Source organism: Podarcis tiliguerta, assembly GCF_965153285.1.
Source record: "Podarcis tiliguerta genome assembly, chromosome: 14".
Lineage (NCBI taxonomy): Eukaryota > Metazoa > Chordata > Lepidosauria > Squamata > Lacertidae > Podarcis > Podarcis tiliguerta.
In genome coordinates, this window is record NC_139547.1 from 12,467,156 (window position 1) to 12,493,164 (window position 26,009).

At 45.5% G+C, this 26,009-nt stretch overlaps 1 protein-coding gene across 1 annotated transcript in view; it reads right to left on the minus strand.

The window, feature by feature from the left end:
• Positions 1-5,223: 5,223 nt before the first annotated feature.
• CYP19A1 (cytochrome P450 family 19 subfamily A member 1) overlaps positions 5,224-26,009 on the minus strand; it is a 40,448-nt gene continuing 19,662 nt past the window's right edge. Inside the window, exons 2-10 of the mRNA XM_083412132.1 lie at positions 24,132-24,307; positions 19,069-19,219; positions 15,431-15,585; positions 13,414-13,590; positions 11,817-11,931; positions 10,975-11,089; positions 8,815-8,977; positions 7,185-7,426; positions 5,224-6,621 (exon numbers count right to left, since the gene is read on the minus strand). Coding sequence (XP_083268258.1) covers positions 6,367-6,621; positions 7,185-7,426; positions 8,815-8,977; positions 10,975-11,089; positions 11,817-11,931; positions 13,414-13,590; positions 15,431-15,585; positions 19,069-19,219; positions 24,132-24,270 — 1,512 coding nt within the window. The 5' untranslated portion in view covers positions 24,271-24,307 and the 3' untranslated portion in view covers positions 5,224-6,366. The remainder of the gene's footprint in view (positions 6,622-7,184; positions 7,427-8,814; positions 8,978-10,974; positions 11,090-11,816; positions 11,932-13,413; positions 13,591-15,430; positions 15,586-19,068; positions 19,220-24,131; positions 24,308-26,009) is intronic.

A 26,009-nucleotide genomic window follows, 5' to 3' on the forward strand; every position in this document is an offset into this window, starting at 1 on the left:
GCCTCCCGGCCGCTTTGTGCCACAGTGGCCACGGCAGGCAGCACACCGAGCGAGCGGGCCTGCGCTGTTACTGCCGAGTGTCAGCTCGGTTTTTTCCCTTTTAGCCTTCTGGCGCCCTGCAGAATTCGGCGCCTGCAGGCTAAAAGGGAAAAAAACAAGCCAATGCTCGGTGGAAGCGGCACACACACCCTCGCTCATTCAGTGCGCTCGTTTGGTGTTCCCCGGACTCTAGTCTGGCGCCCTCCATAACTTGGCACCCTGGCACCCTGCGCCACTAGCCTCTATGGGTAAGACGGGCCTGTGTGTCTCCAAAATGGACGTTTCTCTCCATGGTCTCCTACACTCTGAAGCGTTATCTATCAAAAGCTTCAGACATCTAGTAAAGTCCTTTCTTTCTGCCCGTGCTTTCCATGATGCTACTCCTGATTTCTGTTTTTATAATATTGTTTTACTGGTTTTTTTATAAGTTGTACAGTTCTGTTTTTATCACATTGTTTGTTTTCCTACACCACTTTAGAGATTTTTGAAATCTTAAGTGGTTCGGAATTTTATTTATTTATTTAAAAAGAGGCAATTCCTTCTCCCTGCCTTCCCTCCACTTACCTCCCACCCACAACCATAACTCTAACGTTCTATACTTAATCAATAAGCTCACACAATTTGGCTCATTTCTTCTTCCTTTAGACCAGATGTTTTGGGGTGCAAGCTCCATCACTCTTCACCACTGACCATGCTGGCTGTGGCTGATGGGTGTTGTTGTTCAAAGCACTCCAAAGGGAACAAGTATGGGAAGCCCACTTTAGAACGATCTCTATCTCTTTTCCCACTAGAAGTGAGAGTTGCATATAAACAACAACAACTAAGAAATCTGGAGTTTCAGCAGAGCTGTGATTGGGCAGCCGTACCCATTCCTCACTCAAAAGAGATGTTGCTCTCTTTGGCATTCATTGTGAGCCTGGAAACTCCACCTGCAACCGATGGGGCAAGTTATTGAATAATTTCTTGCCTCTAGGGACTCAACTATCATCCACATGCCATAATTCCTCAAAGCTCACCAGTCCCTGCTTTTTAACAAATGCACATGTTTTTGTATGTATACAACAAATGCACATGTATACAACAGGCAGCACTGTGGGTTAAACCACAGAGCCTAGGACTTGCCAATCAGAAGGTCGGCGGTTCAAATCCCCACGATGGAGTGAGCTCCCGTTGCTTGGTCCCTGCTCCTGCCAACCTAGCAGTTCGAAAGCATGAAGTGCAAGTAGATCAACTGGTACCACTTCTGGTTCGCCAGAAGCAGCTTAGTCATGCTGGCCACATGACCCGGAAGCTGTACACCGGCTCCCTCAGCCAATAAAGCAAGATGAGTGCCGCAACCCCAGAGTCAGCCACGACTAGACCTAACGGTCAGGGGTTCCTTTACCTTTACCTTTACAATAGGCACACAAAAACACACCTTTTCTTTTTCTGTACAAATTTCCATACCTAGGGACACCCCAAGTGTGTAGAAACACACCCAGCAGTGTTTATGGCCCGAGTTTCCATCCAAACATGGAAAAATAGCAAGAGCTCAGGTGAATTAGAGCAAAAGCCTATGTAGTCCAGTAGCCTCTCACAGTGGCCAGTCAGTGGCTAGTCAACGTGGCAGCCTCCAGCCAGTGGTCAGGGCTGATGGGAACTGAAGTTCAGCATCACACGGAGGGGAAAAGCTCTTTTGGATGGGAGGGATTGTGAATTCAGAAACAGCAGAGGGGGCGACTTCCTAGCTGCTTCCATCACTCCTCTGTAGAGTTCCAGATACAGCATTTATCCTGTCAAACATGGTGAGCAGAAGCAGACAGGGTGGTGGATTCAGAGAGGCAAATCAGTGGGTGGGGAAAGTCTAGAACTGGGCTAGAATTCTGAGAAAGATAAGGTCCCGACCAGAGTGGAGTTGGAGTACGCAGAGATGGCAAAATGACTGGGAAGATCAGAAATCAGGAAGACCAAGACTTCAATAAAGATTGGCGAAAATTTATATTATACATGGGAGACGACTGTAAACAACTGGATTCTTTAGCAGGATTCAAATAACACTTGTAATGTAACAAAGACTTTGGATACAATGGATAATTGAACAATTAATAATATGCAGCATAAAAGATTAGCAAAGGACCCATGGGGGTTGGGGTGGAAGGAAGTCTAAAGATTTGGAAGAATCTTGGTTATTTGTTTTTATATGTGATTTTGAATGTGATTATCAATTTGTAAAACCAAATAATTTTTATATATATATATAAAAAGAATTCCGAGAAAAATACCCCTGAACCTCAATGAGCAGGTTTCTTTATTTTTCCTCCTCCCTCCTCCCCTTTCTTTCCTCCACTCACCTGACACCTCAACATTCCATGAATCCAGGAAGCTCACAAGTCCTTATCAAGTGGTGCCTTTTTTTCTTTTTAAAAACCTTTCTTTACAGACATATATACTTCTGCATATGTAGGGAGTCCCACGAGCAAGTAGAAACCAATACTTTACTTTTGGGTGTCCCCATTATGTTTCCAAACTGAGAGGTGCTCAGGCGCTCTTGTTTTGCTTGGCATTTGTTATTTTATTTTATTTTTGATATTAGGTGGAATTAGGATGATGACATTTTCTGTGTGCGCCCTCTGCTGCCTGACATTCAGCATAGCACTGAGGTCTCATCCTCACTGAGGTCTCATCCTCACAGATCAGCAACAGGTGACCCATAGACTTTGGTTTGCTACTCTTCACAAAGGAACACAATAAACTATCTTGTACTGAGTCAAATCATTGGTATGTCTAGTTCAGTATTGTCTAAACTCACTGACAGCTGCCTTCCAGGATTCCTCCCAGTCAAGAGATCTTCCTAGTCCTCCCTTGAGATACCAGGGATCAAGTCTAGGACCTTCTGCATTGCAAAGCAGAGGCCCTACCCCTGCCATAAGGCAACACATTAAAACCTCTGTACAATAATTTTACAATACAATTTTACAACAATTTTACCTAAAAATGCTAGCAGTTGACGCGTTACAGAAGATAGCCCTCACATTGCTTACTTTCACCCTTTAAAATCAGGTTGGGGGGGGGGGAAAGTCATGGAAATTTTGCTTTGCACCAAAAAGAAAGAAAGAAAGAAAGAAAGAAAGAAAGAAAGAAAGAAAGAAAGAAAGAAAGATATTGGTCATGGCTTTAGGTGACTGAATTAGTGGGTGTTTCCCCCTTCTTACAAATTTAAAGCAAGCTTTATATAAAAGCTTCCTCCAACTTTATGTTATGTTGTTATGTTATGTTATTATTTACTAATTGTGCAACCCACCTTCCTGCCAAATGATGCTCAAAGTGGCTAACAGCAGTGAATACAAAGTATAGTACAAAATAGCAGTCAAAAACGTACAAACATCAATAAAAATCAATAAATCTGATTGAAACAACAGCCAGTTGAACAAATTGCAACATATTAATTGTACCCATAACAAGTCAGCACGTGACATTGAAGGCTCGTCTGAATAAACACATCTTTACATGCTGGTGAGAGGCCATTGGAGAAGGGGCTTAGATGGTCCTCCCTTGGCAAGGAATCGCCAAGCCTGGGAAGCAACACTGAGAAGTGCCTCTCCTGAGTTTTTTCCAAATGGGCTTCAGATGTTGGCCAGACCAGAAGAAGGGTCTCTCCTGGAAGGATATAGCCATTCAGATAATCTTGGCTTGTATCCAGCTAAGTTCTCCTTAGAGAAGACCCACTGAAGTGAAGGGACCTACGTCAGGCTGCTATCCCAATCATAAGCCCATCTGCCCTTTACATTTAAAGTAGATTCATTCCACTAGAGTTGCTAGGAGACCTCCTATTCCCCTCACAGAGCTACAATTCCCACAGTTCCTTGGGAAGAGGTGTTGATTGTTAATCTGCTCTGGAAATTGTAGTTCTGTGAAGGGATGGGGGGGGGTCTTAGCAACTCTTGGTACCCTTAACAAACTACAGTTCCCAGAAGCCTTTGAGGGAACCCATGACTGCTTAAAGTGGAAGGATATAGCATTAAATATATCAGGCATGGGGGGGGGGTATCTACCATAGGTGTCAACGTTTCCTTTTTTTTAAGGGAAATTCTCTTATTCCGAATAGGATTCCTCGCATGAAAAGGGAAAAGTTGATGGCTATGCTATCTACTCAGACTAAGTCCCATTGAATTAACAGACAAGGCACACCTGCAATCCTAACTCAATTTACTCCCAGTTAAATCAGACTAGGATTGTAGTTTAGTCATGTCCATTAATTCCGGTGACTCTAATCTGAGTATAACTAGTATTTGATACCACCCCAATGTAACCAGTACCTTGAATGGTGCCCGCAAATGGACCAAGAACCAGTGAAATTATTGTCACAGGTAAATCACATTCTCCTTATAATGACCCCCACATTGTAGGAGAGTACCAGTTAACTGATTTTGAGAAGCCCTTTAAATATACCTCGCAAGCAACCTGACCACAGCAAACGTGTCTACGTTTAGAAAACGCCCTCCACCAGCTTTGATCTGCGGAACAGCCACTGCACAATGAGGTCATCCCAAAATTCAGCAAAACCTTTCACAGGAGCTGATCACAACGAAGCAGTGCTTGAATCCAGGGCAAGAGCGTGAAATCATACAAACAGTCAGTTTAGGCATACGTGTTTGCATGCAGAGTCAGGGGGGGAAAACACACACCACAAGAATAAATCACGAGAACCAGAAATCAGTCCTGCAGAGCTTAGCAATAACTCTTTGAAATCAGTGTATTATCTGGTATGGATGTGTTTGGTCCAGTTCATCAACACCGAGCAAAAACTGCAAGGACCTCAGAAGACGGTGCCAGAGTTCTCCCAAGATTGGCCAGGTGGGGTCACTCAAGGGATGATCAGGCAAAAAACAGCAAGTTCCATTGCTATCAAGGCTGATGGATAAAGGGGAGGGAGAGGTTCAATTCTTGGACCGAGCAACTTGCTGTTCCTTGAGCTTAGTCCTGGAAGAAGGAGGTAAGCTGAGTTAAGAATCAATGCATGGAGAGAAAAGGGGAGGCAGAGTTGAAGCCAAGAGTGAAGAGGCTGAGACTTGAAGAGGAAACTCCTAGTTCTTTTCCCATTCTCAGGTATTCATGAACAGTGTCTTCTCAGTAGCATGGATATCCCTTTTGAATTTCATTTTAAATTTAAGATTGGAATGCCTTCAGCTCCCACCTTCCTGGCCAAAGGCAGTCATCACGAAAAGGTGGAAACTCCAAGCCAGGAATCAGATGTAGCGAATGCTTCTGTGACTGCCCAGAGAAGTCCCACCACAATCCAGAAACCTTCATAGTCCTTCCAGATGTGAGAGAGCCAATGGACAGCTGACCCAGAAATAGTTACTTCGGAGTCCTGGGGAAATTTGATGCCCAGGGAATGTTCCAGCCTGTCATTTCAGTGGTGGACCAGAAAGTGCAGGAGAACATAGATCTGTGGCCTGCCAGTTAGCCCAGGCAGTTGCTGAATGCTTATGCTGCAGGATGTGGCAGCATTTGGATTTTTGTCGCCCCGGCTCTGGCCATTAGCAGTGGCAAAGAAAAGATGGCGGCCATATGCTTCGCTGCAAGTAGACGCCCAGCTCATATTCACCCAACTCATACTCTCAGCCTGGAAAAATAGTTCTGTGAAACTGACCTGAACCCCCACCCCCCACACATGCACCCCACAACATACAAAACAAATGGGAGAAAGTCACCCATCAAGTCCAGAGAGAATATGGGTGCTCCTCTCTTTCAAATCAAACAGAAGTAGAAAACCAGTGCTTTGCTGTACCCCAAAGTGAATCAGGATGGCTTGCCATGATAAGACAGCAAGCACAGCCGTCAATGAAATCTTCATGACTCCACAGTAGAGTTACATTGTTCTGTTGCTTTCAAAGAAGTCTTATCTGTGCATGGTGCAGCTCAAAATTTGACTTCTGCTTCCTAATCAACAGTGGTGCAAGAATCTAGCTGCTGCCTCTTGCATAATTCTTATCTCATCTCCATGGACCGACATAAATGGGTTCTTCAGTGCTTCTTGCAGAACGGAATTTCCATCACACAATTTCAGCTGCACAGAATAATTTGCAAAGATACTTGTAGGTCCTCCTTGCATGAATGTTAACTTCTTCTTTTTTTGGTATACCCCAAAAATGGTCTCCATCCTGAACGGCAGCCAGAACCTGAGTTCTATCAAATGGCCACTTGTACCAGCAATTTATTCATTGGATGAGTGAATGGATGCTCCCCAGATGGATGAGAATTCTTCATTTGAGCAGAGTAGTCCAACCAATCAGTTTTCATTAGGGCAGCCCAAACAATCAGTGTTTGGAGACTTCATGGGCTATTTTATTTATCATGATGGTTGTTGCTCACGTTATTTCTTGGCACGAAAAGCATCTGCAGCAATGGCTGGCTTTCATCTGGATGCATAGACAAGTCATTGTTTTTTGGAATGTGGTTAAGACCTTGGTCTTTTAGAGTCCGGATGCTGGACCTTCTCAGGAAGGTCACCAGGATAGCCTTCATCATCACCATGGCAATAAACTTCCCAACACAACCACGGGGACCAAATCCAAAGGGCTGAAAGTAACGGTGGGGGACCTTCACAAAAAAAAGAATTTTCGAAGAAAAGTCAGAATTAAAAAAATTCATAAACAACACCCCAAAAACACTACACACACACCAAGGGAGATCTGTTCATCCCTATTCCACAACTTTATTTTCCTTCCAGTTCACTCTTCCCTGAGTTCCACTCCAAAATTCTGGAGAAATTAAATAGGGAAATTACTAAAAGCAATTCTGGAGCACATGCAGGTTGCGGCAGTTTTTGTGTGACTCCCTTCCCATTACAAATCAGTTTCTATACACTGGTAAAACACTACAGAAAAAGAAATCTTGTGTCAAAATTCTTTTTGGACGGTGTTTTACTGGTGGGCACACGTGCTCTTGTGGCAAGGTTGAATTTGAACTCATATTTAAGTCTGCCTTTACCTATTAGGTTTAATTTTATCACCAAGAACTTCCCTGTCCTATATAAGACAGGACCCAGATCATATGTCAGCGGTGGGGTCTCAGGGCCCTAGCAACTAATTGAAGAGACCAGATACCAATGCTAATGAAGCAACAGCCTCAAACAATTAAAAACAAACAAATCCCAAACTTACGTTTTTCTCAAAGTTGTCAAGTGAGAATTCATTTGGCTTGGGGAAGAACTCAAGCTTATGTATGCGCCCGATGTTCAGAATGATGTTGGTTCCTTTCTTGACAGGATAGCCATCAATCACATCGTCTTGCAAGGCTTTGCGCATGACCAAGTCCACGACTGGCTGGTATCTCATGCTCTCGAGTATAAAATTCTCCACCACTTTTAGCTTTGGGATGTCCTCACTTTGGATATCTCTGTCACCTTTAGGAAACATGTAAGATAAAACAGCTGGTCTCTGATATCACCACTGAGAAAGAGCTGAAATGACATTTCTGCACAGATTTGGAATACGGCAGAATTGCAGGATTCATTTGTACACTTTTAAAGCCAGCTTTTGAATTTTGCTTCAGTATAAAAACCTAAAACTTGAGTCTTACTGATCACTTCTGAGAAACAGACCATCAAGACTACATCCTCGCTTGATGTCTCTGTTGTGGGACTGAACCGCTGCAGATAGCAAGTGGGAGAATCATGTGAAAACAAAACAAAACTAACTCCCTGCACAGTCCAAACTAACAGAGCTATGGTGCTGAAGCCCTGAAGTTAAGCTGGCTGTTGAGGTTTCAAAGACCCATATATAGTTTTCTGCAAGCACAAACAATCAGCGATCCTGTAGAGAGACGCTTGAAATGATGATCAGCTGGTGGTGCTTGCAGAGAGCAGCACTGAGCACTCTGAAGTTCCAACCATCAGCTTATTGTCAGGGCTCCAAAGTGGCAAGAACTGATCACCCAATGTTGTTGTGTTGTGATGTGAGGTGACCTACAGCTGTGTAGGAGACCATTCCCAGTTCCCCACTCTGGCTTTTGTTAGTTAGCAACAGGTTAGCAACATTTCACACCAATGGAAGTTTCCAGAGTGCTTTGAATGCCACACAGAGAGTATCACAATAAATAATCCAGTCTAATTTTTGAACATCCAGCAGTTATCAAAGGCACAAGAGCCATTCTATTCCCTGCCGCCAAATTAAAGCGGCGAGCCTAGTGTTCAGTGGGCTTTTACAGAAAACTTTTGGATCATTATCTTTGGATCACTAATAGTTTGGACCCTTTTCAAAGAATATTTGAAATATAAATATAGTAGTTTAAACTCTGTTGCAGCATTCGAGGAACTTCAGTAATAGTTGCAAGGCAGATATAAGAATTAAGATATATTAAGAAAAAGTTTAATTATGATAAAATTGTGTAATGGCAATAAGTAATATGAAATCGAAATATGGAATAGATGGGAGGTTGGGTCTTTAGTGTTAAGACCAATTTATGTTTTATTGTTTGTTAAGAAAATTTTATGTCTATGGTTATTCCTGTGTGTAGTTTAGTATTTGTGTTTTCTCTTTTTTCTTTTTTTTTTGCTGTATCAATAATAATAATAAAAATGCCACAGAGAGAGTATTGCAATAAATAATCCAGCCTAATTTTTGAACACCCAGCAGTCATCAAAGGCACAAGAGCCCTTCTATTCCCTGCTGCCAAATTAAAGCGGCAAGCTAGGGGGTTGGATCACTAATAGTTTGGACCCTTCCTAGCTCAAAGTACATATTTGTTCATTAGGGAAATCACCCTTCTCTTCCAGTGTCACTGAGTGCTTACCCATCACAGCCTCTATTTCCTTCACCATCTCCTTTTCCACCTGAGGGTGTTCTGCAATCAGCACCAGCATGAAGAACAGAGTCACCGAGAGAGTATCTGGAGCAGCTATCAGCATCTCCAAAACACACTGGTTGACCATCTCACCAGTTAGGTCCCCACGGCTCTGAAAGATTGAACAGGCAGATGATGGCTACTAGACTTAGGTTGCCAACGTGTTAAATTCTACTCAGATCAGTGAGCAGTGAGAGAATGAACTCAGTAGGGCAGTGTGTCTAGGGCAATGCATCAATGCATCAGAGGACCAACAGCTGGTTGGTTTTGGAAATGTGCAAATCACTCAATTTTGGTTTCTCTCAGGTTCTCATTTCCCCCTCAGTCTTAACTCTAGCTTCCCACATTTCCACATCAGCATGTGGAAGTTTTAAAAATGCTCTTGTGGAAATTTACCTGCAATTATGTGCAAAGTTCTCCTAACATACATGTGGTGTAATGGTTAGAGTATGACCTGGGAGACCAGGGTTCGAATCCTCGCTCAGCTATGAAGCTCACTGGGTGACCTTGGACCAGTCACTGCCTCTCAGCCTAACCTACTGCACAGTGTTGGTGTGAGGATGAAATGGTGAGGTGGAGAACCATGTACACCACCTTAAGGTCCTTGGAAGAAAAAAGGTGGCATATAAGTGTCATAAAATAAATAAATAAACATTTCTAATATGCATACTCTTGCAAGCCAATTTCCCCAAATATACTGCATTTTTGCATGCAATTTCTGTGCACACTTTACCCTAGTATATGCCTTTTTGTACACATTACTTGGCAGGAGAAAAGTGCAAATTCCGAAGGACAGCTGCGCATAGCTGTCAACTTACAGATTTGAAAATAAGGGACCAGCAGCCTCAGAAATAAGGGATCAGGAGCCAAAATAAGGGATTTTCAGAGCACAGGTATGTTCAACCTCTGAGCCCCTCCGAGCCAAAGGCAGAAAGCCCAGCCAGCAGCCAAACGAAGCCTCAAGCAGTGGTTCCCACAGTGCAGCAACCCGGCAAAGGGGATGCAGCAAGGAAAACCACTGTCACCTCTCCGCTGGGAAGCGCTGAGCAAAGGCGAGTCCCCAGGCAACGCGGCTGATTTGATCGGCACAAGGCATGCAAGCTCCACCACCCCAGTCGTTTTTAGACTCCTTATTGGAGCCTAAGAGCTGGGATAAGGGACTTTCCCACCAAATAAGGGATGGCTGACAGCTATGCAGCTGCGTAACAGTTTGCATACTGTTTCTGAAAGTGTGGATTGGGTAGGTTCGCCGATTTCGCCGACGGAATCCCATCTCTCTCCCTTCCCTTCTGTGTTTGTGGTGTGAAAAGCCAGGAATAAATGAAGCAATTTGCTCATCACAGGTGGGGAGAAGTCATAGGTCCATGGCAGAACACATCCTTTGCATGCAGAAGGTCCCAGATTTCATTCCCTGGTGCTTCCAAGCATGGCCATAGCCAAGGGGGCAGGCCCCACTAGATCCACAGAAATTACTGAAAAGCATGCCCCCACCATGATCCCTCCCCAAAGCTCACAACTTTGATGGGTCTCCTAAAAAAAGCTCAACAACTACCTCCCCCAACAAAAATCCTGGCAAGCCCATGTCTCCAGGTAGCAGATGAGGGGAAAGCTCAGTACAGTGGTACCTCGGGTTAAGTACTTAATTCATTCCGGAGGTCCGTTCTTAACCTGAAACTGTTCTTAACCTGAAGACTACTTTGGCTAATGGGGCCTCCCGCTGCTGCTGTGCCGCCAGAGCAAGATTTCTGTTCCTATCCTGAAGCAAAGTTCTTAACCTGAAGCACTATTTCTGGGTTAGCGGAGTTTGTAACCTGAAGCGTCTGTAACCTGAAGCGTATGTAACCTGAGGTACCACTGTACTTTGAGAGCTGCTGTATGTCAGAAAATATAATGCTGAGGCACAGTCCCACAGGATGTAGCGATGGCCACCAACTAATTCATGGAGAATCTGGCTATCATTGGCTACCAGCCAATCTTAAATTCTTAAGATACATGAACTATCTGTTCTATAATTTAAAAAGGAACTTTCTATAAAAGCAGCATTTTTTGTGCCCTAATGTGAGGTGATCAATTACAGTTCATGCGTTACTGATTTTTTAAAAAAATCACCTGAGCAAAAATCAGCTGTGATGCAAAATCCATGTGGTCCTCCAGTTTCTCAAGTTTGAAAAGCTCTTGTCGTTTCTTCTCTATTAAGATTTCAATGACTTCTTTCAAATCCTTCCTAAAACAGAAGGAATCCAGTATATCACTTAGTACCTGCAGTGCCTTGGTGTAAGAATCAGGCAGCCCTGTATGTTTCAACCTACACTGCAGCTGAACAGGATGTAAGTGACACTTGTCTACTGCAGACACAGACATGCACACCCAAACAGACCCCCCCAACCTTTCACAACCTGTGGAGACCATACCCTCCATTGTCCTGATTTTCCAGGGACAGTCCCGGAATTACAGAAGCCATCCTGGTTTCTGATTTGATCCCAGAATGTCCCGGTTTCCCTTTTCCCTCCCCTCAACATCTCAGGGAACAATTAAAAGTGGTGTGTCTGTGTCTGCAGATGCAAAAACAGAGTCCTGTTTCTGCTGGAAATAAAATACCTGCACCAAAGTAAAGAAATGGTGACACTGACGTTCGAAGCCTTTCCTATAATTTTGAAGGAAAAGGTCACCAAACCTCTTTAAATTATTTAATTGCAATGCATTCTTAGGAAACATGTGGAGCGTTTGGTCCTTGATTGTAAGTGGAGCCTTACATTGTCTACTCAGTAGTAAGTCCTGCTGTATTCAATTGAGCTTACTCCCAGGTAACTGTGTAAAGACGGTGCAGAATTACACTGCAATTCAAGCACTTTTTACTCCTCCCACAAACGAAGACTCTAGGATAGGTGTGTAGGCAAGGCAAGCAATCCTGGCCCACTCTCAGTAAAATTGCTGCTGTTGCTGTTACTTACGCAGACTTCTCATATTTTTTATACAGCCAAGAAATCTTAAAGTAGATGTCAGGTTTCAGGAGCAGCGCTTGCCAAGCATCAAAGTAGTTTTGGATTTTAAGCACAACTTCGTTTTCTGAAATGACACACAAATGACAAGGGAAGCAGAAACATAAATGGAAAGAAGCTCCAACACCGTGAACAGCAACCCATTGATGGGGCCAACCACATCCTTCTGGAAAATTGTAAGGCTAGGTTCTGATTCATGTATTCTTTTTTCCAGAAAGCGTGGATTAGGGAAGTTTGGTGAGAAGCGAATCTTAATTTCTCGACCATTCCAAGCAGGCAATTACATCCGGGCGTAGAGGGGGTCTCCTGTAACTATCAATTCAGTCATATATTTAGGAAAATTGCATTGCTTCCTATCAGTGGAGAAGGAAAAAAACAAAAACCCAGAAGTGGCAGCAATGAATTAAGCAAATGAAGGTAAAGGAGCTCAACAGGCAACTGAAATGGTTAATTAGGAAGGAAAACTGAGACCCAACTCTTTTTGGTGGGTTCAGCTAGTCTAAGATCAGCCAGGTGATACGCTAAACCAGCTTGCCCCAACCTAGTGCCTCCAATATTTTGGACTACAACTCCCATCATCCCTAGCCAGCATGGCTCATTGCCAGGGATGATGTGAACTGGAGCTCAAGACATCTACAGATCCCCAGGCTGTGGAAGTCTGTAGTAAGCACACAAGGACTAACTGACAATCTCACACATTAAGTGGGACATCAAGACTGTGCCCACCCACCCCAAAGGAGACTATGGGTTGTAGTGCACAGTCCTACTCAGAGTACACTGATTGAAACCAATTAACCTAAGTCATGTCTATTAATTTCAATGAGTACTACTTCCAACCGCAGGACTGGTCATGTTGTTCAGATGCCTGATTATCATCTTCCAAAGCAACTACTCTATTCCGAACTGAAAAACGGAAAGCGTAATGCTGGTGGTCAACAAAAGAGGTTTAAAGACACTCTCAAGGCAAATCTAAAAAATGTAGCATAAACACCAACAACTGGGAAACACTGGCCTGTGAGCACTCCAATTGGAGAACAGCCTTTACCAAAGGTGTCATGGGCTTTGAAGATGCTTGAACTCAGGACGAAAGGGAGAAATGTGCTAAGAGGAAGGCACGCTTGACGAACCCTCACCATGATCAACTCCTGCCTGGAAACCTGTGTCCCCCCCACTGTGGAAGGATGTGTGGATCCAGAATTGGCCTCCACAGTCACTTATGGACTCACCGTCAAAACTGTGTTCATGGAAGACAATCTTACTCGGCTATGAGTGATCGCCAGAGAAGAGGAGACTCTGAGTAGGGCTTGCACTGAATGGCTTAAATGGGTGCATTCATATGTACATAGCCTGACATCCCCTCCCCCCACCAAAAAAAGAGATTTTGTACTTCTGCCTTCCTTGGGGTTCCACCGCACCTCCCCAAATATCCCTCTTATGTGCAGATAGTGATGATTTGGCTAAATAAGCACCCACACTCATCAGTGGACTTTGGAAATAGAGGGGATGATTATGGAATCATGGAGAAGCCTAAGAAAGATAATTTCAGTACCGTCAAGAGGAATCCCAAGAAAAAGTCTGTTTGACGTGTCCAGCATGATACGTCTCATGAGATTCAGGCTGTTGAAGTATTCAGGCTTGGGAGCTGATTCCGTTAGCTGGTTCAAATGTTCAGCCGTTGAGTCAACACAAATAGATACCATCCGCACGAGACCCGGGCCAGAGAGAGCTGCAATTTCACAAATTTCCTTATAGTCTAGGCAGTTTGGTACTGAGCTATATATTTCAAGGGGAAGTGCCCCAACAAGGAAGCAAAATGGAAGTCTCTAGGGCTAGCACTAGGCTCCACTAAGCCTTTAATTAATATCACACACAATTTTATACCCCCTCATGTAATAAAAATCTCTAAGCAGTCTCCAAGCAACCATATGAATACAACTGTGGCCTTCAATACACTTTCCTAAAAACTACTGTATCTTTTGCCCTATAGGGCGCACCAGCCCATAGGGCGCACCTAGGTTTTTTTTGGGGGGGGGGGAATAAAGAAAAAAATCCCCCCCAGGGTTTTGGGCTGCAGGCTCCCAAGGCTTGCGGACATCTGCCCAAAGCCCGGGGTGCGCTGCCTCGGGTTCTGCGGCTCCTGCTCCCTGCATGGCTTCTTCAGCGGAGAACTCCCCGACGGCGCATCCTCGCCTCATTGCGCAGCGGCGCCCCACTTCCTGGGGCAGCAGGGCGGAGAGGGAGCCTCGGCAGGCTGCTTGCCGGTATCCCCCGTTGAAGAAGAGCAGCCACAGCAGCGCTGCGCCAGCCGATTAGCTTCCCAATCCGGGGCGAGGTTCCGCGGCGACAGGTGAGGGGCGATTGAAGCTGCTGATTGAAGCCAGCCCAGCCCGGAGTGCGGAAGTTCCTGCCAGGCTTCGGGCTGCAGGCTGCTGTCTGCAAGCCTTGGGAGCCCAGCAGGAACTCCTGCGGGCTCCCCAGGCTTGCGAATAGCTTCCTGAAGCCTGGAGAGCGAGAGGGGTCGGTGCGCACCGACCCCTCTCACTCTCCAGGCTTCAGCGAAAGCCCCCATTTGCCCCATAGGACGCACACACATTTCCCCTTCATTTTTGGAGGGGGAAAAGTGCGTCCTATAGGGCGAAAAATACGGTAGGTAAAAACAAAGCACAACTGTCAAAATTGAACTAAGCAACAGGGGCAACAGGGGATTAAATGCGAAGAGGCAAAGCCCAGGAAAACTTTGGAATATATATACAATTTTTAATTACTATCTTTGCCTCATGAAGGGCAAGCCAGAGGGAGGATGCTCTTGCCAAGAAGGATGTCTTCTGCATCCTCACCGAGTGACAATAAACAAGCCTTGGACTGACCAGAAGGATTTCATCAGAAGATCCTTAAAGATCAGCTTGGTCTGCACTAGGGGAGTCAGCCTGCTAGCTATAATGGTCCCAAGTTGTTTAGGATGTCCAGTGTCAGCAGAAAACCCCTCTGAATTTGGCTCAGGAGCTAGGAGGCAGCCAGAGCAAACCCTTCCGCACTGGTATTTGTAAAAATGGGTGACCCAATAAGCACCATGGCAGCTGCATATGAAAGTTGCTGCATCTTCAGAACCTGGTGCAAAGGTGGACCCACACAGAGGACGTTGCAGTAGTCTAGCAGTGAGGTTATCATCACATGGACCTCCATGGCAAGGCTATCCTGTGCACGAATGGCCATAGCTAGTACACAAACTGGAACAGGTAAAAGGTGCTCTGAGCCACTGAGGCACAGGGGCAGCAGGGGCATCTGGGACTTCAGGTTGTCCCCAGTGGTTTGGCTGGGTGGGGCCAGTCAGTGAGGGTCTCTTCTGAGCCCCGAGACCCTGGGCAGGCACTCATCCATGCTGAACCCTGAGACCAGGCCTGCAAGTATCTCAGTGGAGCTACTTGCCGTTGCTTGAGTTTGAGCTATTCTTGCTCATTTGGCATGGCAGCCATCCTCTCCTACTTATTTATTTAAATGACATAGACTGACTGCACTCTCAAAAGAGGAATAGATGCTGCAGGGAGAACCGGAACTCCAGAGCTTACCTTTGGTGAAGAAGGGTCGAATTTCTTTCCAGAGTTCTGGGTTATTGTTAAATATGATTCCGTTCTCGTGCATGCCGATGCACTTTAAGCCAAGCTTGCTCCCAAATCGAGAGGTGTAATGCCCGTATTTCATTACGTGGAACATACCTGAAGATCTAGCAAGCAGAAGAAAGACTATTGAGGCCACATTCACACGGCAGTTCATTCTGTTTCCTTGATGTTTCTCTAACTGTTAACTTTGGCATTGTATTCAAGATTCCAAACCATGTAAAATCCACTTCCGGAAAACAAATGGAACGTCACACAGGTTTAGCACTCATTTTTGTGTTATTTGAAGCCTGGTGAAAAACCACATTTGCAGCCCCCTTAACATGGGAATAAAATGACAAAATTTAAAACAGTATCCCAGCATGCAGTTATTTCCTGCAGTTTTCATGGGGGGAAAGTGGGAGAACAGAAGTGCACATGTGCAGAAATGATGGGGGAACAGCAACTTCGCTGAATCAGTCTAAAAGTCACAGGGCTATGGCACAACAGGTACTGCAGTATGAAAGCATTATATTCTGGAAAAAGAATGCAATATTCCCCATGTCAACAAACTCCCCCAATGTCAGCAAATTGCTTTCAGTCAGATCATCGCCAGTGGCCAATCTCTTCTTCTGATGGAACAAAATAAAACCCACAGATTTATTTTATTTTATTTCTTAGCTCAGCACAGAAGAAGACATAACAAGTTGATTGGCAGAGTGTTTGACGTTGTCTTTTATTACGACAGCTGTACACAACTCCTTCTGTGAGATTTTGGGTCACTTTGTAGCACAGGCACTATCTTTGCAGACCATCGCAGTCTTGCGAGATCCAAAACCTGAAGAGATGCTGAAAGCTAGGCAGGGATGTTGAGGCTGAAGCCATGGATGGGCTTGAACCTCAGCAGTTGGCATCACCAGAGGTGATGGCCTGGTTTGTTCCCACCCCTCAAGGATATCCCAGAAGGGTACACTTGGCTTTCTCCAAAGAAAGTGTGAGCTGCTATTGGGAGTACCTTCATCAGACATCTGCTGAGGCCTCCGCCCTGCAAGGGGCAGTTTCTGATTTTTCCAATCTGATGTTCAGTTTTACACACTTCCACATCCGTTTGCAATTTTTATTTTTTCAAGGGAAGACGTCAGGAAAACTCTTCAGCATTTTAGCACAAGTTTCTCCACACACATTTCTGCAAAGCGTTTTTCTTCAATACAATGCATTTCTGCATTCTTTTCACAAACATATGCACTTATATGCACACACTTCCCATAGTGTTTATATGGTTTTTTTTTTTTTATTAATTGAATTTAATTGTGACTACCAGGTTACAGAAAAAAGAAAGAAAAGTTAGTTTCAAAAAAGATAAGTTGCCACAATCGCTAATAAAGAGCCCACATTTGAGAACATTTGCTGAAAGATGGTTCACAAATAAATCATGCCAATACCAGAAATAAATTAAAATGTACGATTCAGGTTCTCATCATTTTTCTGTTTGTGCAGCTGCCGCAGTTTATCCTAAGACCAGCAACTGAAGCTGAATGTCCTCAAGAGGGAGCTAAAAGCTAAGAAATATCAGTGTGGTGTCAACAGCAAAGCTCCACAGTGCAAGGACTGTGATGAGGCTGGGTTGTCACATGGGCAGGAAAATGCAACCAAGACAACGCTCAACTTCTGGCCTGGCCTCCTCCCATCTCTTAACAGAGGTGCGCTTTGCAGAAATTAGTGGGTGACTTTTTAATGGCACAAAACTACACAGGACATGAGTCAAGGCATTTGCTTATGAAGGCTGGGTTTTTCTGATAGCCTAGATAGCTCAGTGGGATAGAGCATGGTGCTGATAATGCCAAGGTCACAGGTTCAGTCCCCGTGTGGGACAGCTGTATTTTCCTGCATTGCAGGTGGTTGGACTAGATGATCCTCACAGCTGTCAACTTTTCCCTTTTCTCGCGAGGAATCCTACTCGGAATAAGGGAATTTCCCTTAAAAAAAGGGAAACTTTGACAGCTATGCTCAGGGTCCCTTTCAGTTCTACAATTCTATGATCTATGATGTGTTCTGTGATCTCTACAGACTAGCCAGCATCGGGGCGCCTAATCTAGATTAGGATCCTGGCATGTGGCTGGGGGGGGGAGTGCTTCAGTTCCCCCACACTGAAGCCCTGATTCAGATTGGGCCCCTTGCAACAAAAGCAGGAAGTGTTTTCTACTGCTCTTTATGAGCCTGGTATTCTTTACAATGGGACGCGGGTGGCGCTGTGGGTTAAACCACAGAGCCTAGGACTTGCCGATCAGAAGGTCGGCGGTTCGAATCCCCGTGACAGGGTGAGCTCCCGTTGCTCAGTCCCTGCTCCTGCCAACCTAGCAGTTTGAAAGCACGTCAAAGTGCAAGTAGATAAATAGGTACCACTCTGGCAGGAAGGTAAACGGCATTTCCGTGCGCTGCTCTGGTTCGCCAGAAGCGGCTTAGTCATGCTGGCCACATGACCCGGAAGCTGTATGCCGGCTCCCTTGGTCAATAAAGCGAGATGAGCGCCACAACCCCAGAGTCGGCCACGACTGGACCTAATGGTCAGGGGTCCCTTTACCTTTATTCTTTACACAGAGAAAGATTCCATTTCAAATTTTCCTCTTTAGATTCTCCTCTCACTGCCACCGGAAGCCAGCAGTAAAAAGAGTGCGGCCAGCTCCATAAAACTAGTGAAGAAGGATTGTGCAAGTATTGGATTTAGGGCGATGTGGGTGGTTCTCCTACGAAGGAGGTGCAAGATTGAGAAGATCCATTTGGGGGTACCAGATTTTGACCTCACCCAGGGCACCATATGAGAAAGTTTGCCCAAGCCCACCCCTGGTTGTGCCCTAGGAATCAGACCTATAATGTCATTGTAATTAATCAGTATATAAAAGGTAAAGGTACCCCTGCCTGTACGGGCCAGTCTTGACAGACTCTAGGGTTGTGCACCCATCTCACTCAAGAGGCCGGGGGCCAGCGCTGTCCGGAGACACTTCCGGGTCACGTGGCCAGTGTGACATTGCTGCTCTGGTGAGCCAGAGCTGCACACGGAAACGCTGTTTACCTTCCCGCTAGTAAGCGGTCCCTATTTATCTACTTGCACCCAGGAGTGCTTTCGAACTGCTAGGTTGGCAGGCGCTGGGACCGAGCAATGGGAGCGCACCCCGCCGCGGGGATTCGAACCGCCGACCTTTCGATCGGCAAGCCCTAGGCACTGAGGCTTTTACCCACAGCGCCACCCGCATCCCAGTATATACGTTCTCTCAAAATGCACAATAAATAAATTAGAGTAACCAGATGCAAACACTAAGAAGTCTCAAATGCCGCACCTTGTAGAAATTATGTCAACCAGATTGCCTCATGCTCTCCGCTGTTGACACTCTCAACAGACTCTGAAAAGTTCACGAGACAGCACTTGCCCTTGCAGAAGCCATGCTGGCTGTGCCTTAGCAAGGCTTGTTCTTCTATCTGCTTGGTTATTTTATCTTTAATGGTACTTCCCACCTGTTTTTTCAGGACAGATATCAAGAAATTTCCTCTTACATCTGGACACTCTAATGGCAATAGTTACTCTCCATCCAGACTTTCAGAAATCAAAGATTTACTTGCTAATAATGAGGGTCTCTTCTCCGTTGATCCAGACTCTCATAAATTCACCATACATCTTGTTGTAGTAGTTACAGGCACTGCCAATACCCATCCAGAGGAATCTCCAATGCGAAATAAGGGGACCAATCCCCATACAGTAGCCAGGGCCTAAAAGAAGGGGGGGGGGGAGAGAGATGGATTTTATCAGTAGCATCCATTCATATATAATATTTTGTTTGTTACTATGTTCTGTATATTTTTGATGCTATATTCTAAACCATCCTGTGATCCCTGGATGAAGGGTGCAATAGAAATGGAATATTAAAAAAAATTGAACAATCCAGTGCTTCAAAATTTCCCTTATTGTGAGGATAAAAATGGGGAAGAGAGAACCATGTATGCCACATTGAGCTCTGGGGAGGGGTGTGTGTGTAAAAGTGGCATAAAGGGTAAAGGGACCCCTGACCATTAGGTCCAGTCGTGGCCAACTCTGGGGTTGCAGCACTCATCTCGCTTTATCGGCCGAGGGAGCCGGCATTCAGCTTCCGGGTCATGTGGCCAGCATGACTAAGCCGCTTCTGGTGAACCAGAGCAGCACACAGAAATGCCCTTTACCTTCCCGCCAGAGTGGTACCTATTTATCTACTTGCACTTTTACATGCTTTCAAACTGCTAGGTTGGCAGGAGCAGGGACCGAGCAACGGGAACTCACCCCGTCGTGGGGATTCGAACCGCCAACCTTCTGATCGGCAAGTCCTAGGCTCTGTGGTTTAACCCACGGCGCCACCCGCGTCCCTCCAAAAGTGGCATACACATGGTTTATTTCTCCAGCCAAAACTTGCTGCAACTCAGAATTTAGCCCCAGGCATCTTGTCATGTACAATAGGAGTTGTAGTCCTGCAACATAGGTTCCGCAATCCTGATACTATCCGAAAGGCTGTTACAGTAATTGAAATGATATGAGAGGGCTAGTTTAATCCAGCCTGGCATTTGTTTCACTGCTTTGTTTATTTTGAGAGTATGCCGCAACCTTTTACGCCAAATGATCTCTCAAGGCTGCCCCAGTCATATGCCTCAAATGCGGTTTGAAAAAATGCAGACAATGTTTTGAAAACAGAGCGAGGCAAGTGTGTAAGATATTGGCTCTTCTCCAGAATGTGAAGAATGGAAAAGACCAAATGCATTTCAGCATGAAATTGCTCCACTGAGATCAATGAAGTGATGCTCTCACACGAACTTCTACAGCGTCAAGCTTCCTGATTTCTCTTACTTTACATTTTTACAAGGCAGATTTAAAATAGCTTATTGGCAAGTACGTATGTTTAGAGTTTTTGATATATCCTGTGCTTCTTGTAGGTAGATTTAATAAATGATAACATCCCATTCTAAACATCCCATCCTAAACTTGCTTGCTTAGAAGCAAGTGTTGGGATCACAAACACTGGACTGGTATCTTAAGTCTTGTTTCCCTGAGAAATAAATGCAGCTAATTCAGTCTGGCTCCCACCCAGAGTTTCCAGTAGGCAGAATCATCTTGCTGGATGTGACAGAGCTGGGACCAGCGCTATTTTTTCTAGGAAAAGAGGTGCTGGAACTCACCATGAACACCTCCCTCGTTCTCTTCAAATGGCAATGGCAGCCACCTGAGAGTTCTGGCTGAAAAAAAAGCCCTGGCTGGGAGACAGTGACTGATTTTCACTGGCTGAATAGGGCATCGAGCCCTGGAATGCCCAAGCTGTGTGTCGAGAACACAGGGGGCTAGCCTAGACCCCCTGGTCCACTGACTGCATGCCACTGGTGTTTAGGATTCCAAATTTGAAGGACCAGGCACTTTGAGAAAGGGAATTTCTCCCATTGATGGGCTGACAGGAGATGAGAATCTAGCAAACCTGGTTCATGGAATCCTCTGCTAAAAGGTCCCACTCACTTGCCTGTCTTTCAGGGGGAGTTAAACACCAGGTCAGAAGGGACCCCACAGGAACAAAGGATATGTCTTATGAAGAGTCACACCATCATCATCATCATCATCATCATCATCATCATCATCATCATATACCCCGCCCTCCCCAGCCAGAACTGGGCTCAGGGCGGCTAACACCAGTAAAATTATAGTAAAAACGTAATAGGGAAAGAACTCAATTTAAAATACAGGTCAAAATGCAATTTAAAATGCAGCCTCATTTTAAAAGTAGCCCATAGATCAAAGCATAAGGGGAGGGAAACATAAGGGTCAGACTGAGTCCAAATCGAAGGCCAGGTGGAACAGCTCTGTCTTGCAGGCCCTGCGGAAAGATGCCAAGTCCCGCAGGGCCCTGGTCTCTTGTGAAAGAGCGTTCCACCAAGTCGGGGCCAGTACTAAAAAGGCCCTGGCCCTAGTTGAGACCAATCTAACCAACTTGCGACTTGGGACCTCCAAAATGTTGTCATTTGTGGAACTTAAGGTCCTCCACAGGCATACCAGAAGAGGTGGTCCTGTAGGTACGAGGGTCCTAGGCCGCATAGGGCTTTAAAGATCAAAACTAGCACCTTAAACCTGACCCTGTACTCCACCGGGAGCCAGTGCAGTTGGTAGAGCACTGGATGAATGTGATCTCGCGGCAACGACACCGTAAGGAGCCTCGCCGCGGCATTCTGCACCCGCTACACCATGAGCTAGGTCCATCTAGCTCATGGTTGGCTATATCATGGGTAGGCAAACTAAGGCCCTGGGGGCTGGATCCAGCCCCATCGCCTTCTACATCTGGCCCACAGACGGTCCAGGAATCAGTGTGTTTTTACATGAGTAGAACGCATCCTTTTATTTAAAATGCATCTCTGGGTTATTTGTGGGGTATAGGAATTCGTTCACCCCCCCAAAAAAAAAATATAGTCTGGCCCCTGACAAGGTCTGAGGGACAGTGGACTGGCCCCCAGCTGAAAAAGTTTGCTGACCCCTGATATTGACTGACAGCACCTCGTCAGGATTTCAGGCAGGCACCTTCTGAAAGCAGAGTACAGTGGTACCTCGGGTTAAGAACTTAATTCGTTCTGGAGGTTCGCTCTGCTCTTAACCTGAAACTGTTCTTAACCTGAGGTACCACTTTAGCTAATGGGGCCTCCTGCTGCTGCCGTGCTGCCGCCACGCAATTTCTGTTCTCATGCTGAAGAAAAGTTTTTAACCCGAGGTACTATTTCTGGGTTAGCGGAGTCTGTAACTTGAAGCGTCTGTAATCTGAGGTACCACTGTAGATACTGGAACTGACTTCCAGTGAGTTCCAACTGAAAAAAACCAGCCCTGGCTGGGGACAGTGACCGAGCCAAGGTCACTCAATGATTTTCATTGGCTGAATAGGGCATCAGTCCATGAAACTGACTGACTATGTATGACCAGTTTATCCTGGTGGCACAAAGGATCGGTCTATCTGGCTCTTAACCAGAAGGTTGGTGGTTTGAGCCCACTCAGGGTGGCTGTGAGCAGGAATCCTGCATTTCAGGGTGTTGGACTAAATGGCCTTCCAGCTCCACAATTCCGTGATCCAGTAATATGCAAAATCCTGTCTGAACATGGGAAATAAGCAAACAATTAAAGTGACACCAATGCCAATAGATATGTATTAGGAGCAAGGCACTAACAGCAGCATCCTGCAGAGGTCTACTCCGAAATGAGACTGAGTTCATCGAGAGTTCAGGCTGCAGTCCTAACACTGGACGCAAGAGGACTTGCTTATGAAGAGAGTAGGTTAGGATAGCACTCTGCTCATGCCTCAGATCAGGGATCAGCAAACTTTTTCAGCAGGGGGCCAGTACACTGTCACTCAGACCTTGTGGGGGCCGAACTATATTTATTTTTTTGGTGGGGGGAAGGAATGAATTTCTAAGCCCCACAAATAACCCAGACATGCATTTTAAATAAAAGCACACATTAAAGGTAAAGGTACCCCTGCCCGTATGGGCCAGTCTTGACAGACTCTAGGGTTGTGCGCCCATCTCACTCAAGAGGCCGGGGGCCAGCGCTGTCCGCAGACACTTCCGGGTCACGTGGCCAGCGTGACATCGCTGCTCTGGCGAGCCAGAGCCGCACATGGAAACGCCGTTTACCTTCCCGCTAGTAAGCGGTCCCTATTTATCTACTTGCACCCGGGGGTGCTTTCGAACTGCTAGGTTGGCGGGCGCTGGGACCGAACAACGGGAGCGCACCCCGCCGCGGGGATTCGAAACGCCGGCCTTTTGATCGGCAAGCCCTAGGTGCTGAGGCTTTTACCCACAGCGCCACCCGCATCCCCAAAAAGCACACATTATACTCATGTAAAAACACGCTGGTTCCTGGACCGTCCAAGGGCCAGGCCTTAGTTTGTCTACCCATGGCTCAGATGAATCAGTGGCAGGGACAAGTAACATGAGGAGATTAGTTCTAATGGGATGAAGTGTGAAGGGAAGATTCAAATTGCAAGGTGCTTTCAGCTCCTGAGAGAGGCCATGCACTTTTTAAAAATTGCAAATAAAATAGAAGATAGCCCAGATTATAATATGATTGCTTTCATTTGCCATTTCTAATTCTGCTTGAAGGAGAGGCTTTCCCCCCTGTCTTCTGCATATATTTAAAAGTGGAAATTATAGGCTATCTCATGCACAATGGGTTGCATTCAATGTTAGTCAGAGTAGTGTGATGCTGGACCCGGGAGACCTGGGCTCAAATTCCTACTCTGTGCCCTTCACCACCATTCAGCCTGGCCTACCTGCTAGGGTTGTTGTGAAGCTCATATTAAGGAAGGAAGATCCATGGATGCAATATTGAGATCCTTAGAGGAAAGGCAGGGTTTAAATGCAGTAACCGGTGAACGAATTGAAATTCATGAACATGGTTAGGAACATACGACTTATCCTAAGTCAGACCATGGTTCCATCAAGTTCAGTATTGTCTACACTGACTGCCAGCAACCCTCCAGCAATTCAGGCAGTGTTCTCTCCCAACCCTGCCTGGAGATGAACCTGGGGTCTTTTGCATGCAAAACCCCTTTCCCAATTATCTCAGATCCTTTACTTGCAATGGGTCTTCTCTGAGTAAAAGTTGGATGCAAGCCTCTGCTTTGAAAGAACTTACCTGGTATGGTTGTTGCTTCTTCACAAGTCCACATCAGGAACAGGAAGCCTATGAGGAGCAAGACTGGGACTGTGGCAATTGGCAAGGTCTCTGAGACCACGCTGGTGATGTTGTACTGCATCGGATTGAAGGCTTCCATGATCGTCTTTGCCCAAGGCCCGAGCCAATCGATAGTCCTGCAAGAGCAAAATGAAAATCCAGCGTGCTGGGAGAGCACTGACAAAACACTCCGTCACTTTGGGTTGTTATCGTGGCTCCAACTGATGCCTTGCAACGCCCCCCTTCTCCATCCCATAAACTGAGAAAGCCTGTCCCACTACCAGCTTTACTTTATGACAAGGCCAGTGGTTTAGATTAGACAACGGCAGCAACAAGTCAAAACAAGAGAAGATACGCTTTTTCTTTCCCCCCACCAAACAAAAGGGTCTCTGACCTTGGAATTGGTGCGCAGGTTTGTTCGCGGCATTTCAAGCCAAGGGAGTTAACTATCTCCCAAGCTTCCCTCGAGTAAGTCGGCCGGCCGGCCAGGATGCAGACCTGGGACCCTGTGCCAAATTTCTAATCAAAGGGAAAGGGAATTAAAAACCCTCCGCTGTGAGCAGAGCCCCGGAAAGCCTTTCATCCCCATCACCTTCCGACAACCATTGCAAGGAGTGATAGGAGCGTCCTTGAATTTCAAAGACGACTGAACATATTTCCCCGGCCACACTGGGAAGGCTGGGCCATGCCTGTGAACGGAGAATTGGCAGGGTCTGCGACTAGAATATCTCTGTGTGGATTGTGCAAAGCTTTAATTTGCAATGGCCATCCATTCAGCTGTCAAGGCTGGCCCAAGGAACTTTGCTGTCCGTGGCAAAGAACAAAACAGCGCCACGCGAATGCCCATTCTGCGTAGAGTAGCCGACAGGACTGGCTTCTGAATCCTACTTCAGTGCTGGCAATGGGACACTGCCCTGCCCCGAGGGAGATTGTCAAAATAGAGGGCAAAACACAGCTCTCTTGTCCAACAGAAGGGCCTGGTTCAGGGAGATCGCGAGCAAGGGCTGAGGGGCAATAAGACCTACACCACCAGCTGAGACTTCCTTTTTTTTTTTTTAAATGATATTTATTAAAAGTTTAATAGTTACAGAAAGAAAAAGAAAAAAAGAAAAGAGAAACAATGAAAATTTAACAAACAGTACAACAAAAAGAAAAAGAAAAAACAATACCACAAAACAACGAGAAAAAATTAAAACATTTAAAAACACATCCAATTTTCATTTCATTATCTTTCATATGCTTGTTTCCTCGACTTCCTCACACCTCCCTTTTTTGTATTCTAGTTCAAATTCGCTAATTCAACAAATCCTTTCCCTCTTTCTCAATTTTTGTTCTATAATTTATCCTAACACAGTTTAACTTTAGATTTTCCACTTTAGCACATTAACAATTAATATTCATATAATTCTTAATAACACTTCTGCTAAAACCATATAACTTCATTTCAATATTCTTCTAACATTCATTAATTTTGCAATATTTCTGTAAATATACTTTGATTTTTTCCCAATCTTCTTCCATCAACTCTTCTCCCTGGTCTCGGATTCTGCCAGTCATTTCCGCCATCTCCATATAGTCCATCAACTTCATCTGCCATTCTTCCCGGGTGGGTAGCTCTTGTGTCTCAGCAGCTGATACTTCCAGGAGGCTGGGGAAAATACCCTCCAAGTGTCCTGATTTTCTAGGGACAGTCCCATGGCCGCTGCTGCCAGCCTCCTCCTTTGGGCAGCTCATAGCAGCTGTTGGATAGTGAGGAAGAAGAAGAGGCTGTGTGGCACACCTGCTCTGGGGGCAGGTAGAGGGCAGGGCTGCCCTGAGAAGGAATAAAGGAGGAGCAGA